We start from the raw sequence: 14,683 nt of genomic DNA on the forward strand, positions 1-14,683 counted from the left end.
TTATCAATTAGTACGACCAGAGTTCAGGTGTGCACCCCATGTTTCATCTTGAGACGTGCCGACATGTCTTCCTGTGAAGTTGATACAGCGCGATTTACCCTGCCACCGTAAGCGCAGTCTCACAGATCCGTATAACGACTATACCACACCACCCTCACCACCCTCACTGTCAGTCATATGTTTTTAGATTTCGTTCTAGCATATTCTTGTGATGTCCGAGATTAAACGTCTTTCGAACACAAAAGACGTCACAAGACACGGTGTTTGACTTCCACGAGGACATAAAAGATAAATCGGAGAAATAAAGAAGCATATTAACGTATTTAAACGAAATGCGCAGGAAGTTTCACCTGGTGTTAAAAATCATGCTGAAAAACTTACGTGTCTTCAAGTTTTATTCTACTTCTTTATTCTTCTTACTTCTTTAGCACTTTTACAAAGTTTAAGTCGCCACAAATTGGATTTTCTGAATTGAACTTTGAAATTTTAAAGCTGGTCTCACGTTTTATTGCCAGAAACAGGAATCGCACGTCGGATTTACCGCACGCCCATACCATTCTAAAATACCTTCCCCTACAGTGCTACTAGCTGGGGGGGGGGGGGGGGGGGGGTGAAAGGACTTGGGGGAAATCGTCGTTTTGTGGCGTGCAAATTATCTTTTGTCATTCTTTCTGGTAACAAAACGTGAGTTCGACTTCGTAAATTTCGGAGTTAATTCATAAAATTCAAATTATAGCGAATTAAAATTGACTCAAGTGCTTGGAAGTCACGGTAAAAGCTTCCATAACGTTCACATAAGTAAATTTTTCGTACGATTTTTTGATAAGCGATACTGAAGGCGTTTCTGAAAGCGAAAACATTTATCACGTGTAGCTGGCCGTACAAGCAAACAGACGCCTTCATCATTAACGGTTGCTAGAGCCCTGTCTGGTACAAGTGCGCCCTGCTGTCAGGGCAACGTCGTCAGGAAACATTTTTCTGGTGGAGTACGTACCATACACCGTATAGTTGCCGTTCACAATAATTAAAAGCTTTTTCCAAGGTAACGAGGTTTAGCCCCGCACAACACACCCTCGTGCCATACTGCAGTACTTACCGAACAGCAGAAGTTTCAGCGTTCTCGCACGCATGGCTCCCAGAGTGGTGCTGTCCACAAAATATCAAATAAGTGACGGCGTTTCGCGTCCCATAGCCGAGCTGTGCCAGCTGACGTCGCGTTCATGTTCGACTACACTGCTATTCGCCCTTGGCTCTTAGTCATCCTTGACTAATTCATGCGGCGGTTCATTAACGGCGCGAATCATGTCCTTGCACGTATATACATCCGTACGAGAATGGTTTTCATCGCTGATTGGAATCGGCTCTTAATGCAGTGAGGAAATGACGTGTAGAATAGAGATGGCGTTTTATTTATAAAAAATGCGCCAGAAAAGGTCGACGTTCGTCATATACCAGTTTTTGGCAGAAAACAGTACGAGTCTCGCAACAATGAGTGGCTGACGGACGCCGCCATCTTGATTTTCTTTCCTTGTCCAGCGTGTCCAGCCTAAATGCCGATAGTACCCCGATAGGCTGCATAACGCCCCCTCTCTCTCCTTCGCCGCGTGGACGTACGGTGTTGGTGGTGATGGAACTGCTCGCCGTAGTCGGCTATACGCTCAGGTGGGCAACGTCATGACTATCGCAGTGGGGATCGTGCGTCCTGGGCCGACTTCACGGGGAGCTGTGCCGACATTCGTCTTAAGCTGGTACCTCATGGGGCGTGTTTCAGGGCGTAAAACCGTCAGCGCGTAGAACACACCGGCGAAGACGCGCGGGCTATACCGCATGGATGCACGTCATGAAACGAAGAACTCGTCGAGAAAAAAACAACAACTCTGTTGAGTCTTCTTCGGATGACATGTCTCGGCATGTGTTCCGCTGCTCAGAATTCGCTGCTATTGCCATTATGTAAAAGCCTGAGTCTGGGCACACAGAGGGACGACACGAACACACGGCACGAGTTTTTGAGTCGTGTGTTGATCGTGTCGTCCCTCTGTGTGCCCAGACTCTGGCTTTTACATAATGGAGTTCTTCCACCAGCTTGCCTGCATAGACGCCATCTTGTCTGGTGGATGAACTCCGTAATGTAAAAGCCTGAGTCTGGGCACACAGAGGGACGACACAAACACACGACTCAAAAACTTGTGTCGTGTGTTCGTGTCGTCCCTCTGTGTGCCCAGACTCAGGCTTTTACATAATGGAGTTCTTCCACCAGCTTGCCTGCATAGACGCCATCTTGTCTGGTGGATGAACTCCGTAATGTAAAAGCCTGAGTCTGGGCACACAGAGGGACGACACAAACACACGACTCAAAAACTTGTGTCGTGTGTTCGTGTCGTCCCTCTGTGTGCCCAGACTCAGGCTTTTACATAATGGAGTTCTTCCACCAGCTTGCCTGCATAGACGCCATCTTGACTGGTGGATGAACTCCGTAATGTAAAAGCCCGAGTCTGGGCACACAGAGGGACGACACGAACACACGACTCAAAAACTCGTGTCGTGTGTTCGTGGCGTCCCTCTGTGTGCCCAGACTCAGGCTTTTACATAATGAAGTTCTTCCACCAGCTTGCCTGCATAGACGCCATCTTGTTGATGCCATTTCCACTGCATTTTTGACGAACAGGCATTGGTGCACTTTGCACCCCCCCCCCCTCTTTCATCACGCTTTTCTAGCCAGTCCGCCTTCAACTTCGGATGCGCCACAGAGCTGATTATGAGATCTCTGTCGGTCAACATTGCGGCAAGCCTTGTGTCTATACCTTCAATCATGTTTTCAAACAGCGTTACACAGAACCTGAGAGGATGTCGCTCCCTTGGCAGTTGGAGTGTTGCCTTCACTATAACAATACAGGGAAGCAGGAAGCCCATAAACATGCTCTGCTCTCACTGCAGAAGGTCAAGTGCTTGCACGATGGGTGCCGTGAGATTATATACTCATAATAAATACAGTGCGTAAATAAACTGCATCTCTGCTCCTTTTGGCAGTTTGACTGTGGAGCCGGCGATTGCCGTGGGTGTTCGATGTTCGACTAATCACTCTTGCCAGCATACCTAACGTAAAGTCTCAAAATGTAATATCGGGCACGAAATGGAACTTTCGCAGTCTTGGAAAAATCGTGTCGAAATCAACCAGAAGCGTAACTGTTGTTCGAGTGCGAGTTCCCCGAAAAAAGTTGTTAAATTACAATTAGACTTTTTAGGATGTACTTCGGTACACTAATTAATCACTCAGGACGTTAGTTGATTGCAGTAACTTAATAACTTGTAATTAGTTACTTCCCAGCCCTGCTTAGCGCTATAGTGGATGTTGTTGCAGTTGAACACTGCGTGGCCTGTAACAAGCAACTGTGAGAAGTGTCATTGAAAAGACAATGTGCTTTGTCATTAGGTGGAAGTATCTGCTTAAATACATATAGTATCGAGCAGCCTGGTATTATATGCAGTATGCATTGCCACCGTCGTGGCTTTCCGGTCACGTTTATGTCGACGTTCGCTACGACGAGTTATACCAGGGGCGCATTGGCGACATCACCTGCAGATCGCACAATCGTAACGCCGCTCATTGCACGAGCACGCACGGCGTTACGATGGCCTGGAACGGCCAGCAATGCGCCCCTGGAGTTGCCCAGAATGCATTGGGTCGCCTGACAGGCTATTGTCCCTGGACCGATACCTGATGGGGTACCCCTCTGTTTTCCTGTGCGCTTGTCGCTTGCGCTGTGTTGTTTTGCTGCCCTTCTTGCCGCGTTGTCGCCCCAATTTATTATCCATGTAAGGTCTCTTTTATTGAGCATAAGAAGCTTTCTTCTTTCACAGCATCATTTTTTGGGAGCCGGCCTTTAGCTCCGTCCGCCAATTTCCAGTTTGCAGGGCACTATATACACCAATCTCCTTATGCTGCACATGTTAACGAGACAGAAAAAAAAATAACCATAAAGAGAAAAGCAACTTTAATTTCGCAAGTGACAGAGATTGTGCTTTCTTAATGGTAGGCCAGGTGTCCACCTGTTGAATGGAGTGTGCACGATGGAGGATGGGTCCTGCTTTTCCCGGTGTGCTATGTTTGCCGTCGGAACCACCTAGAAGGTGCTATTGCCGTCTACGTCGTCTGCCAAAAGGGATCCTGACCCCGACACCGATGGTACCCTGGTTTCGTGGGACTGACTGAGAGTTGTGCGATCCTTGGCCCCACACATTGATTGAAGGTCCTCTGTTTGGGCGGTAGATGTCATGTGTAATTGTGCCGTCGATCCTTGCAGGGCCTCTGGGAGACCCGCCACCTTGAATGTCAATGTGAGTCTGTTGAGGAAACAGTTTCTTTAGAAACATTCTCTCGTCCAATGTTGAGGAAACAGTGATTAATACAGTATTGAACGACATTCTCTTACAACATGCTCAACCACACCGCCATTTACATCCATTCGCTTAGGGAAGCACTTGGTAATGTGCGCCACAATTCACTCTTACCCTCGGAGGTGGTCGAGGGGGCGGGATCCTGATGTCGATTTTCGGAGGTGGACGTAGTGGTGGCAGCTAAAGAATGGACAACAAGAGCTTTATTTTCATGCTGTTTCAGTGCCTAGGTACCGCAAAACGAGGCGTCATTGTGTAAAAAGCAAACAAATTCGAAGCAACTGGGGCTTTCGAGCTGATTTGGCTCCCAGGGATGTTAACTGGCGCAATATTCGTGTAATTTACAATCGACGGATCGCGTCAAATACTATAGCGGTCATGTAACTGTCTGCGACTAACTGTATAGAAAGTCCTCTACGCGCTAAATAAAGCACCCATTATTAAAGTTGTTTAGGGACCGTGGTACTACAGAGGTACTAAAGCGTTTGGACTAAAGCGTAAAAATTTCTCCTTTTGGGATGAAAGATGTCGTTACATTGACGACAACAAATAAATCGTGACTATGAAATGTGGCAGTACGAAACATAGCATTCGCAGCAACACAAAAGGAATAGGATATTCATCTGTTGTGCTATCCGTGATTTATGAGCAAGAGAAGCCGCGATTTGCGCTTTCTCTCTAATCTCCTTTACAAGAAGGGTGACAGTGAAGGACCGCCTCGGATAGGTCTCTCAAATATTCTCCCGCGATGATTGGAGAAATAGTATGAGGGTACCAATGAGAGCCCGCTCCGCATCGCGACACTTCATGAGAACGAGAAGGAGAGAAAAAACGTCAATTAGGTTTTTTTTTTTTTTCCATCGGTTGTAAATCATGAATAACGCGAAGTGTAATTCCCGTTCCTTTTATGTCAGTGTCAAAGTAACGACGGCTTTCACTTCGCGAGGAGAAATTTCTGCACTTTACAGTCTCCTGGCGTAAACATAGAGACGTGAACTGAATTACTCACTCTTTGAGCAAGGGAGATGCACATTACTGAAATGACAAACGAAAATTTTCAGTCAGAAAACAGCTTCGCGTAATACTTCTGTTAGACGAGTGCTTACATCTGCCGCCAATGACATCTAACACCACCTACATTTGGAAGGCGCTACACGACAGCGTAAAAGTCAGCGCTTGAACGGCAGTTGACTTCAACTGAAACCACACTATCTCAGTTGAAGATGTCAATTGTCGAGGTGGCGGTAACTACTGAGATTAACTATTTACCCTACAACCGCGTTGTTGGGATCGATGCCTTTTGCAGGGCCGGCCATTTGAAAGGCCTTTGGGGTGTCCGACTGCTATTGACTTCAACGGTATTTGGGGGTGTAATAGTGAGGTAGAGACTGGCATTTTAAAGAAGCACACAACGCACTTCATTCACTACCCTTTTTTTAAAGGAGCGCGGAAGGACTCGAAAGCAAATATATCGCGATAACTAGAAATTTACAACTAGAAAATTACAAGCCCTGGGACACAAAAACCGCAAGTGTGGCGCGTCATCCTGGAGCGCAAAAGAGCTCTAGCTCTTTCGTTTTTCTTTTTCGTCTTTTTTCTATTTCTGTTGCATCTTGGCGGCCTTCCCGACGTGCAGAAAGCCTTCTCTCTCTCTCTTTCTCTCTCACTCTTCATTCCATTGGTAGACGATACCCACCCCTACTCGGCCGACAGTCTGCAACGTCATGTGCGTCTCCAATACCGAGGCGCCCGCCCTATTTTTTCTTTCTTCCTTTTTTTTTCAGTTGAATTTCGCGCCGCCAGTCCCGCATCACGACTGGTCGCTCTCGCGAGAAGATGATTCTCAGTAGCCAATGAAATGTGCTGTGCCACCTGACGTCATCACACGCGAGGAGTCGCTTGGCGAGGTCGCCGCCGAGGCGCGCTCTCTTGTAAGGTATTTTTCTCGGGAAACTCGCACTTCCCGAAGGAAATATCTTGAGTGACGGTTTCTGAAGGCAGTATGTTCATTTGACACAGTAAAAAAAAATAAAAAATAAACCAGAAATGTACGTTCAAAGTGTCGTCCATGTTCCTTTAAATTGCGCGGTTATCCTGCAGTGCACAACGCTAAGTGATTCATTCGGCAGGTGCATATACAGGGTGTCTCAGTTAAATCCTCGGGCTAAATAATCCGCGAACGGGTGCACCAATCCAAGAACTTTCTTTTTGACAAGTGTCTGTCCGATAACACCTACAAGCTCCGTACCGTGTGAATGAGTGGGAGGCGCTCATTACTTAAATAAAAATTGAAATGAGTTTCGTGAAAAAACGTACCTTGTAAAGCACGGCGCCGTTGGCATTAAAAAGGGTACTACCCCTTTTGAGACCTTCAGTGGACACCTTTTCGAGAAAAATCGGCCACTGAAGCGGGTCATTTGTTGGAGTAATTAATTTGTCTCGGTTTATTTACTTTTGTCGCGGCTAGTCGCGGTGAAACGTAAAACTACGCTCTTCCATACTCTTATCCATCAATGAATTACGTTTTTACACCCACGAATTACACCGATTAAGTACATCCTTTTGCGCTTAGCCGCGACCAGCCGCTACAAAAATATGTAAACCGAAACCAATTAATTACTGCGACAAATGACCCGCTTCAGTGGCAAATTTTTCTCTATAAGGTGTCCACTGAAGGTCCCAAAACGGGTAGTACCCATCTTAGTGCCGACGGAGCCTTGCTTTAGAAATTATGTTTTGAATGTTATGAAAACTCATTTGAATATTTATTCAAATAATGAGCGCCTCCCACTCATTCACACTGTATATACGGAGCTTGTAGGCGGTATCGGACAGATACGTGTAAAAAAAGAAAGCTCTTGGATTGGTGCACCCGTTCGCGAATTATTTAGCCCACTGACTTAACTGAGACGCCCTGTATATCGCAGAACCCGATTTTAAACATTGCCTCCGTGCACAACGGTGTCAATGTCAGCAACTAACCGCTCCGATCGCTTTGACGTCATTACTGTAAAGCGCGCTGATTGGTTTAGAGAAACGTCGTCTGCTGCAGAAAAGAGCTTCGAGGCAGACTATACACTGTTAAAACAGAACTTCACCACATAGCGCGCTCCTAACCAACCATCATACTGAATGATATCATCCTGTGTCATGATTTGTTCAAAACAGGCGGGAGGCGCTTATCTGGGACAGGTTATCTTGTCCCAGATAGGCGCCTCCCCTCCGTTTTGAACAAATCATGACACAGAATGATATCATTCAGTATGACGGTTGGTTAGGAGCGTGCTATGTGGTGAAGTTCTGTTTTAACAGTGTACGGCAAGCAGTTACACCACCACCGCCACCACGACCAGAGCAGGAAGAAGAAGAAGAATCGTCGAATCCGAGTTCGGTTCAGACCCACGGTTTGGTTGCGACACCCACACTGTACGACGAAGCTATGTGAACATGTCGCCCTCTGAATAACTTTGTGCATTTAACTTGGAATGTGTGTGAACACTGTTCTTAGCAAAGTTGTTTAAATTACGCGTTTAGAAGCTGTTACATCTGTTCTCAAAGAGGATTTCCCAGGACAATGATGATGGTAGAATGAAGGATGTCGAACGTAATACTTGACATGGCAAACGGATATTTTCGCGGTAAGCTAAATTCGGGTGTTGGGAATCACGCGAAAAAACTTGCAGAAACAGTTCCGCGCGAAAAAAAAAAACATCGGAACAAAAATAAAAACATTCTAAGAACATGCATCGCCGACCCATAACAATCATTTGCGTGAAGTATAGACGCCCTGAGAAAGCAAGACCAGCCCGTGCGGCGTATACGGTTAGGACGATCGGCTTCCACGCTGAGACTAGGATGTGATTCGGATCACGGCATCGGCTATGTTGTGTGATGTTTTCCCTTGAGCGTCAGGTTCTCTTGATGGCGGCATCGCCCCCGTGAAGCTGGCCCTGGACGCACATTACCCCCTTGTCCCCCACCCTTCCCATCTGTCAACGCCGGATACAGCGACAGTCGCTTCGCGGCACTAAGACGGCATTAAAACAAAGAAAGCGAGAATGGAAGAAGCCACAACATCAGCAAACATTGAGCTTACCTGCCACTAAGAGCAAGACACAAAGAATGTTCTTGGTTGCCATGTTGCAGTATACTAGATCACGAGAGAGACGCTGCCGTTTGACTGACTGTCGCTTGAGAAAGCTTGAGCGGAAAGTATATATCAGTGTGAGCTTGGCATTCATTCAAAGAATTCTTTGTGATATATTCTTTCTTGTTCGCGTGTCGCGGAGGCGTAACAGGACAGTACAGTCCGGGTTTTTACCGTAGATAATACTATTTTCCCTTGCGCCACATATGTGTCTGACTCAGATAGGTGCTGAAGGGGCCCCACGTGCAGGAGGATAAAGTAATCTTTTTGCTCCATCCCAGGATGGGGAAGGGGGATATATTTATTAGACGAAAGAGCAAAAAACGGGGGGAGGGGGGCAAGGTCAGCAAAACGGGACGTCGGCTTGCTATTCCGCAACAAAAACAAAATTAATGCACATGAAGGAAGAAGAATGAAATAAATAAAAATGGGGGGGAAAAGAAGAAAGGAAAGAAGAAGAATGGAGATGAAGAAAGAAAAATAAAATAAAGAAAAAAGAAAAAACTGGGAAGTAAAGGATAGACCAACAAACGTTGAAATAAGGATGGGAAAGGTACATACAGGGAAAGTGGGTTTGCTCCCATGTGTCACTGTCGAGCTAAACAACGAGATTTGGCCGAGCCATCCCACACTTACACAGCCTGCCAGCTAGACACACTGTCTAGCTGGCAGGCAGAATATCAGTTGAACGCATGTGAGTAGCGTCAAACGCTATCGCCTTTGTGTACGCAATGGATAGTGTTGCTGGTTCTGCGCACGCACGAAACATAAGGCGGGCTTCGCACATTGCGCAGGACCACCACCCATGTCCCTTACGTACGCAAAGACGATAGCGTACGACGAAATAAGGTCTCCTTATTAGTGAGCTTTAAGCAGTGTTGTATACGTAGCGCCGTTACTAGAATCGGCGCCGTATCCGTTACTTTTTTCGGTAGCGGAGTAGAGACCGCGCTACTTTTTTTTAAATTGGTAACGAAAGAAGTACTTCCGTTACAAATTTGCGGTAGCGCAATTATGCAATGCACATGTTAACGAGACAGGAAATAAAATAACCATAAAGAGGAAAGCAACTTTAATTTTCGCAAGTGAATGAGATTGTGCTTCCTTAATGGTAGGCCAGGCGTCCACCTGCTGGATGGAGTGTGTATGATGGAGGATGGGCTCTGCTTTTTTCCAGTGAGATACGTCGGCCGTCGGAATGACCTAGGAAGTGGCACTGCGCCTACGTCGTCCGCCAAAAGGGAACCTGATCCCGACGCCGATGGTACCATGGTTGCGTGGGTCTGACTGAGAGTTGTGCGATCCTTGGCCCCATATATTGATCGAAGGTCCGTTTTTTGGATTGTAGATATCATGAGTGATTGTGCCGTCGATCTTTACAGGGCCATGGGGAGACCCGCCGCCGTGAATGTTGATATGAGTCTGTTGAGGAAACAGTTTCTTTAGAAATCGTGTCTCGTCCAATGTTTAGGAACTATTCTCTCTTACAACACGCTCAACATGCACAATTCTCTCTTACCCTCGGGGGTGGTGGAGGTGGCGGGATCCTGATGTCGATTTTGGGAGGCGGAGGTGGTGGTGGCAGCTAAAGAATGGACAACCAAAAGCCTTATTTCTATGTTATTTCAGCGGCTAGCTACCGCGAAACGAAACGTCATTTTGTAAAAAAAGAGAGAGATAGAGAAATAGAAATAAAAGCGAATGAGAAGCGCTCTCAAAATGAAAATCAACCACTGCAACGGCTAGTAAAAAGTACTACAGAGGTACTTTTTTAGAGGAGAAATTTTTACGCTTTTGGGATGAAAGATGTCGTTACATTGACGACAAATAAGTCGTGACCATGAAGTGCGGCAAAACAAAACATAGGATTGACAGTAATACAAAAGGAATGGGATATTCATCTGTTATGCTATCCGTGATTTACGAGCAAGAGAAACCGCGATTTGCACTTTCCTTCTAATCTACTTTTCAGGAAGGACGACAGGGAAGGGACCTCTCGGGTTGGTCTCCTCAAATAATCTCACGCGATGATTGAACAAATCGTATGAGGGGACCAATGAGAGCCCGCTCCGCATCGTGACACGTCATTAGAACGAGAAGGAGCGGGAAAACGTCAATTAGGTTTTTTTTTTTTCTTCTTCTTCTATTGATTGTAAATCACGAATAACGTGAAGTGTAATTCCCGTTCCTTTATGCCGGTGTCAAAGTAAAGGCGGCTTTCATTTCGGGAGGAAAAATTTCTGCACTTTACAGTCTCCTGGCGTAAACATATAGAGAGGTGAACTGAAGTACTCACTCTTTGCGCAAGGGAGATGCACATTACTGAAATGGAAAACGAAAATTTTCAGTGAGAAAACAGCTTCGCGTAATACTTCTGTTGGGCGGGTGCCTACATCTACCGCCAGTGACATCTAACACCACCTACAGTGGGAAGGTGCTACCCGACAGCGTCAAGTCAGCGCTTGAACGGCAGTTGACTTCAACTGAAGCCACGCTATCTCAGTTGAAGCTGTTAATTGGCGAGGTGGCAGCAATCACTGAGATTAATTATTATTCGCCCTACAAGCGCATCGTGGGGATCGATGCCTTTTGCAGAGCCGGCCATTTGAAAAGCCTTTTGGGGTCTGCGACTACTATTGGGGAGTTGAATAGTGAAATAAAGACTACAATTTTAAAGACGCACACAACCCGGTTCATTATCTACCCTTTTTTTTAAAGGAGCACGGAAGGACTCGACAGCAAATATTTCGGGATAACTAGAAAGTTGCAAATAGGAAATTACAAGCCCGGGAACGCAAAAACCACAAGTAGTAGTAGTAGTAATTAATTGAAAAAGAAAGACACAAGTGTGGCGCGTAATCCTGGAGCGTAGAAGAGATCCAGCTCTCTCGTGTGTCTTTGTCGCCTTTTTTCATCTCTCTCTGGCAACTTGCGTGCCATCCCGGCGTGCAGACCGCCCCCCCTCTCTCTCTCTCCTTCTCTCTCGTTTTTCTTTTTTTTTCATTCCATTGGTAGACGATACCCCCCTCCGTCGGCCGCCACTCTGCAACGTTATGTGCGCTCCAATTCCGAGGCGCCTGGCCTATTCTTTCTTTCTTTTTCTTTTTCAGTTGAATTTCGCGCCGACCGTCCCTCATCTTGAATGGTCGCTCGCGCGATCTGGTGATTCTCATTAGCCAATGAAAACGGTTGTGCCACCTGACGTCATCATGGGCGAGGAGACGGTCGGCGAGGTCGCCGCCGCGGCGCGCTCTTTTGTAACGTAATTTTCTCAGGAAACCCGCACTTGCCGAAGGAAATGTTTTGAGTGACGATTCTTGAATGTAGTATATGTTCATGTGGCTAGGAATTCACTATATTCACTATATCAAAGAGTGATATTAAACGGTAGGAGCAACTTATTTATTTACACATGGTAAACAAGACTAACAAGGCTATCGTGCACGAGGCTGCACTTCTTGAGGTTAGTGCACTTCTTCAGGAGGAGGTGCAGTCTCGTGCACAAAAGTCTTGTTTACCATGTGTAAATAAATAAGTTGCTCCTACCGTTTAACATTACTCTTTGATTTACTCACCACCGGCAACTTGAGATTTATTTGGCCTATTTTTGTACTTTCGTATCTTCTTATTCACTATATTAAGGAACCGTCACTCAAAATATTATGTAGTTAAAAAAATAAAAGAAATGTGCGTTCTAAAGGTCTTCCATGCTCCTTTAAAGTGCGCAGTTATCCTGCAATGCACAATGCTAAGCGTATTCTTCAGGTGCATACGCAGGGTCTCTCAGTTAAATCCCCAGGCTAAATAATTCGCGGACGGGTGCACCGATCCAAGAATTTCCTGTTTTTACAAGTGCCTGCCCGATACCACATACAATCTCCGTATTGCGTGGATGAGTGGGAAGCGTTAAATAAAAAATCAAATGAGTTCCTTAAAAAAAAAACGTCATTTCTAAAGCAGGGTGCCGTTGAGATTAAAAAGGGTACTACCCCTTTTGGGACACTTTGTGGACACAGTTTCGAGAAAAATCTGCCACGGAAGCGGGTCATTTGTTGCAGTAATTAATTGGTTTCGGTTTACATACGTTTGACGCGGCTGATCGCGATGAAACGCAAAACGATGCTCTCCCATTTTCTTATCCACCAGTTATTTACGTTTTTACAGCAACTAATTACACCAATTAATTATGTTCTTTTGCACTTGCGCACAACAATATGTAAACCGAAATCAATTAATCCCCGCAACAAATGATTCGCTTCGATGGCAGTTTTTTCTCTAAATAGTGTCCACTGAAGAGTGCCGACGGAGCCCTGCTCCAGAAATTATGTTTTTTCACAAAACTCATTTAAATTTTTATTTAAATAATTAGCGCCTCCAACTCATTCACACGGTACGAATCTTGTATGTGGTATCGGACAGATACTTGTAAGAAAAAGAAAATTGTTAGATTGGTGCAACTGTTCGCGAATTCTTTAGCGCGGGGATTTAACTGAAACACCCTGTATGTCACAGAGTACGATTTTAAACATTGCATCCGTGCGCAAAGTTGGCAATGCCGGCAACTAACCGCCCCGATCGCATTGACGTCATTACAGTACAACACGCTGATTGGTTTAGAGAAATGTCGTCCGCTATAAAAGAGAGCTGGGAGAAAGAAGAAGAGCCGCCGACTCCGACTTCGGTTTAGATATGGTTCAGGAAAATCCACGCCTATGATCCTCATCTGGTACTGGCCAATCGCCCTTAGTGGATAACGGCCATTTCCCCGAGGATGAAGAAGAAGAAGAAGAAGATATGGTTACCATAGTTTAGACCAACCGTCTAGCTATGGCACCCACACTGTATATGACAATGCCATGTGAACATGTTGCACTCTGAATGACTTTTTGCATTTAACTTGGAATGCATGTGCGCACTGTTCTTAGCAAAGTTGTTTAAATTGCGCGTCTACAAGCTGTTATATATGTTTTTCGGAGAGGACTTTCGAGTACAATGATGATGCTAGAACGAAGGACTAGATAAGGACGAAGTAAAGCTTGCGGTGTCCTTATAGAGCCCGAACGGCGCCCATGTTCAGTGCTTAATGTCGAACGTAATACTTGACATGCAAATAGACATTTTCGAGAGAAAGCTAAATTCGCGTGTTGGGAATCACGCGAAAGGATTCATAGAAACAGTTCCGGGCGAAAAAAAAAGAAAAATAAAACAGAGAAATACATTAGAAAAAGAATCTTAAAAACACGCATTGTTGACCCAATGCTGTTGTTATTATCATTTGCGTGAAGAAGTTTGGACGCACTGAGAAAGCAAGACCAGCTCGGCTGGCGGTTAGGACGATCGGCTTCCACACTGAAACAGGGAATGTTACGCGGGTTCGAGTCACGGCATCAGTTGTGTTATGTTTTCCCCTGGAGCTTCCGAACAAAAGTCGGCACCGCCCGCGTGAAGCTGGCTCTGATGTGATGTGATGTGAATAAAGAAAAAAAATGGGGATGTAAGTTTCGACGAAGTCAAACTGGCTACCCCAGTACACTTAATACAGAAGCTGGCTCTGGACGCACATTAACCCCCTTATTTCTCTGTCACTCTTCCCATCTGTCAACATCGAACATAGCGACAGTTTCATCGGGGCACTAAGACGGCATTGAAACAAAGAAAGCGAGAAGAGAAACAGACACAACATCAGCAAACATTGAGCTTACCTGCCACTAAGAGCAAGACACAAAGAATGTTCTTGGTTGTCATGTTGCCGTATAGATCACGAGAGAGCCGCTGCCGTTTGACTGACTGTCGCTTGAGAAAGCTTGACCGGAGAGTATATATCAGCCGGCTCCTGGCATTCATTCAAAGAATTGTTCGTGATCTATTCTTTCTTGTTTCGAAACGCGTGTCGCGGAGGTGTGTAACAGGACAGTACTGTCTGGGTTTTTACCGTATAGATAATACCATTTTCTCTCGAGCACATGAGTCTCACTCAGATAGGTGCTGAAGTGGCCCCACGTGCAGCAGGATAAAGTAATCTTATTCCCAGAATGGGAAGGGCACATATGCGGAACCGACGTGTTACTGTGTAGCTAGCACGGCAGAATATCCAGTTGAACGTATGTATGAGTTAATAGTGAATTTTAGGGATAGGCCAAC

At 45.7% G+C, this 14,683-nt stretch overlaps 1 protein-coding gene across 3 annotated transcripts; it reads right to left on the reverse strand.

Moving 5' to 3' along the window:
* Positions 1–3,975: 3,975 nt before the first annotated feature.
* Positions 3,976–14,414, reverse strand: LOC135368253 (CREB-regulated transcription coactivator 1-like). 3 transcript variants are annotated; one of them, XM_064601411.1, is made up of 4 exons: positions 14,245–14,414; positions 5,405–5,430; positions 4,510–4,575; positions 3,976–4,341 (listed from the first exon to the last, which is right to left on the reverse strand). In XM_064601411.1, the coding sequence occupies exons 1-4, from the start codon at positions 14,384–14,386 to the stop codon at positions 4,132–4,134; spliced, it is 444 nt and encodes a 147-aa protein (XP_064457481.1). In that variant the 5' UTR covers positions 14,387–14,414; the 3' UTR covers positions 3,976–4,131. The 3 variants fall into 3 exon arrangements, with proteins under 3 accessions (XP_064457481.1, XP_064457479.1, XP_064457478.1); XM_064601409.1 differs by lacking the exon at positions 14,245–14,414 and adding an exon at positions 8,492–8,608; XM_064601408.1 differs by lacking the exons at positions 3,976–4,341; positions 4,510–4,575; positions 5,405–5,430 and adding exons at positions 9,598–9,964; positions 10,062–10,127; positions 10,839–10,864 and having other exon boundaries at positions 14,245–14,367.
* Between the last annotated feature and the right edge of the window lie 269 nt (positions 14,415–14,683).

Source organism: Ornithodoros turicata, chromosome 9, assembly GCF_037126465.1.
Source record: "Ornithodoros turicata isolate Travis chromosome 9, ASM3712646v1, whole genome shotgun sequence".
In the NCBI taxonomy this organism is placed as follows: Eukaryota; Metazoa; Arthropoda; class Arachnida; order Ixodida; family Argasidae; genus Ornithodoros; species Ornithodoros turicata.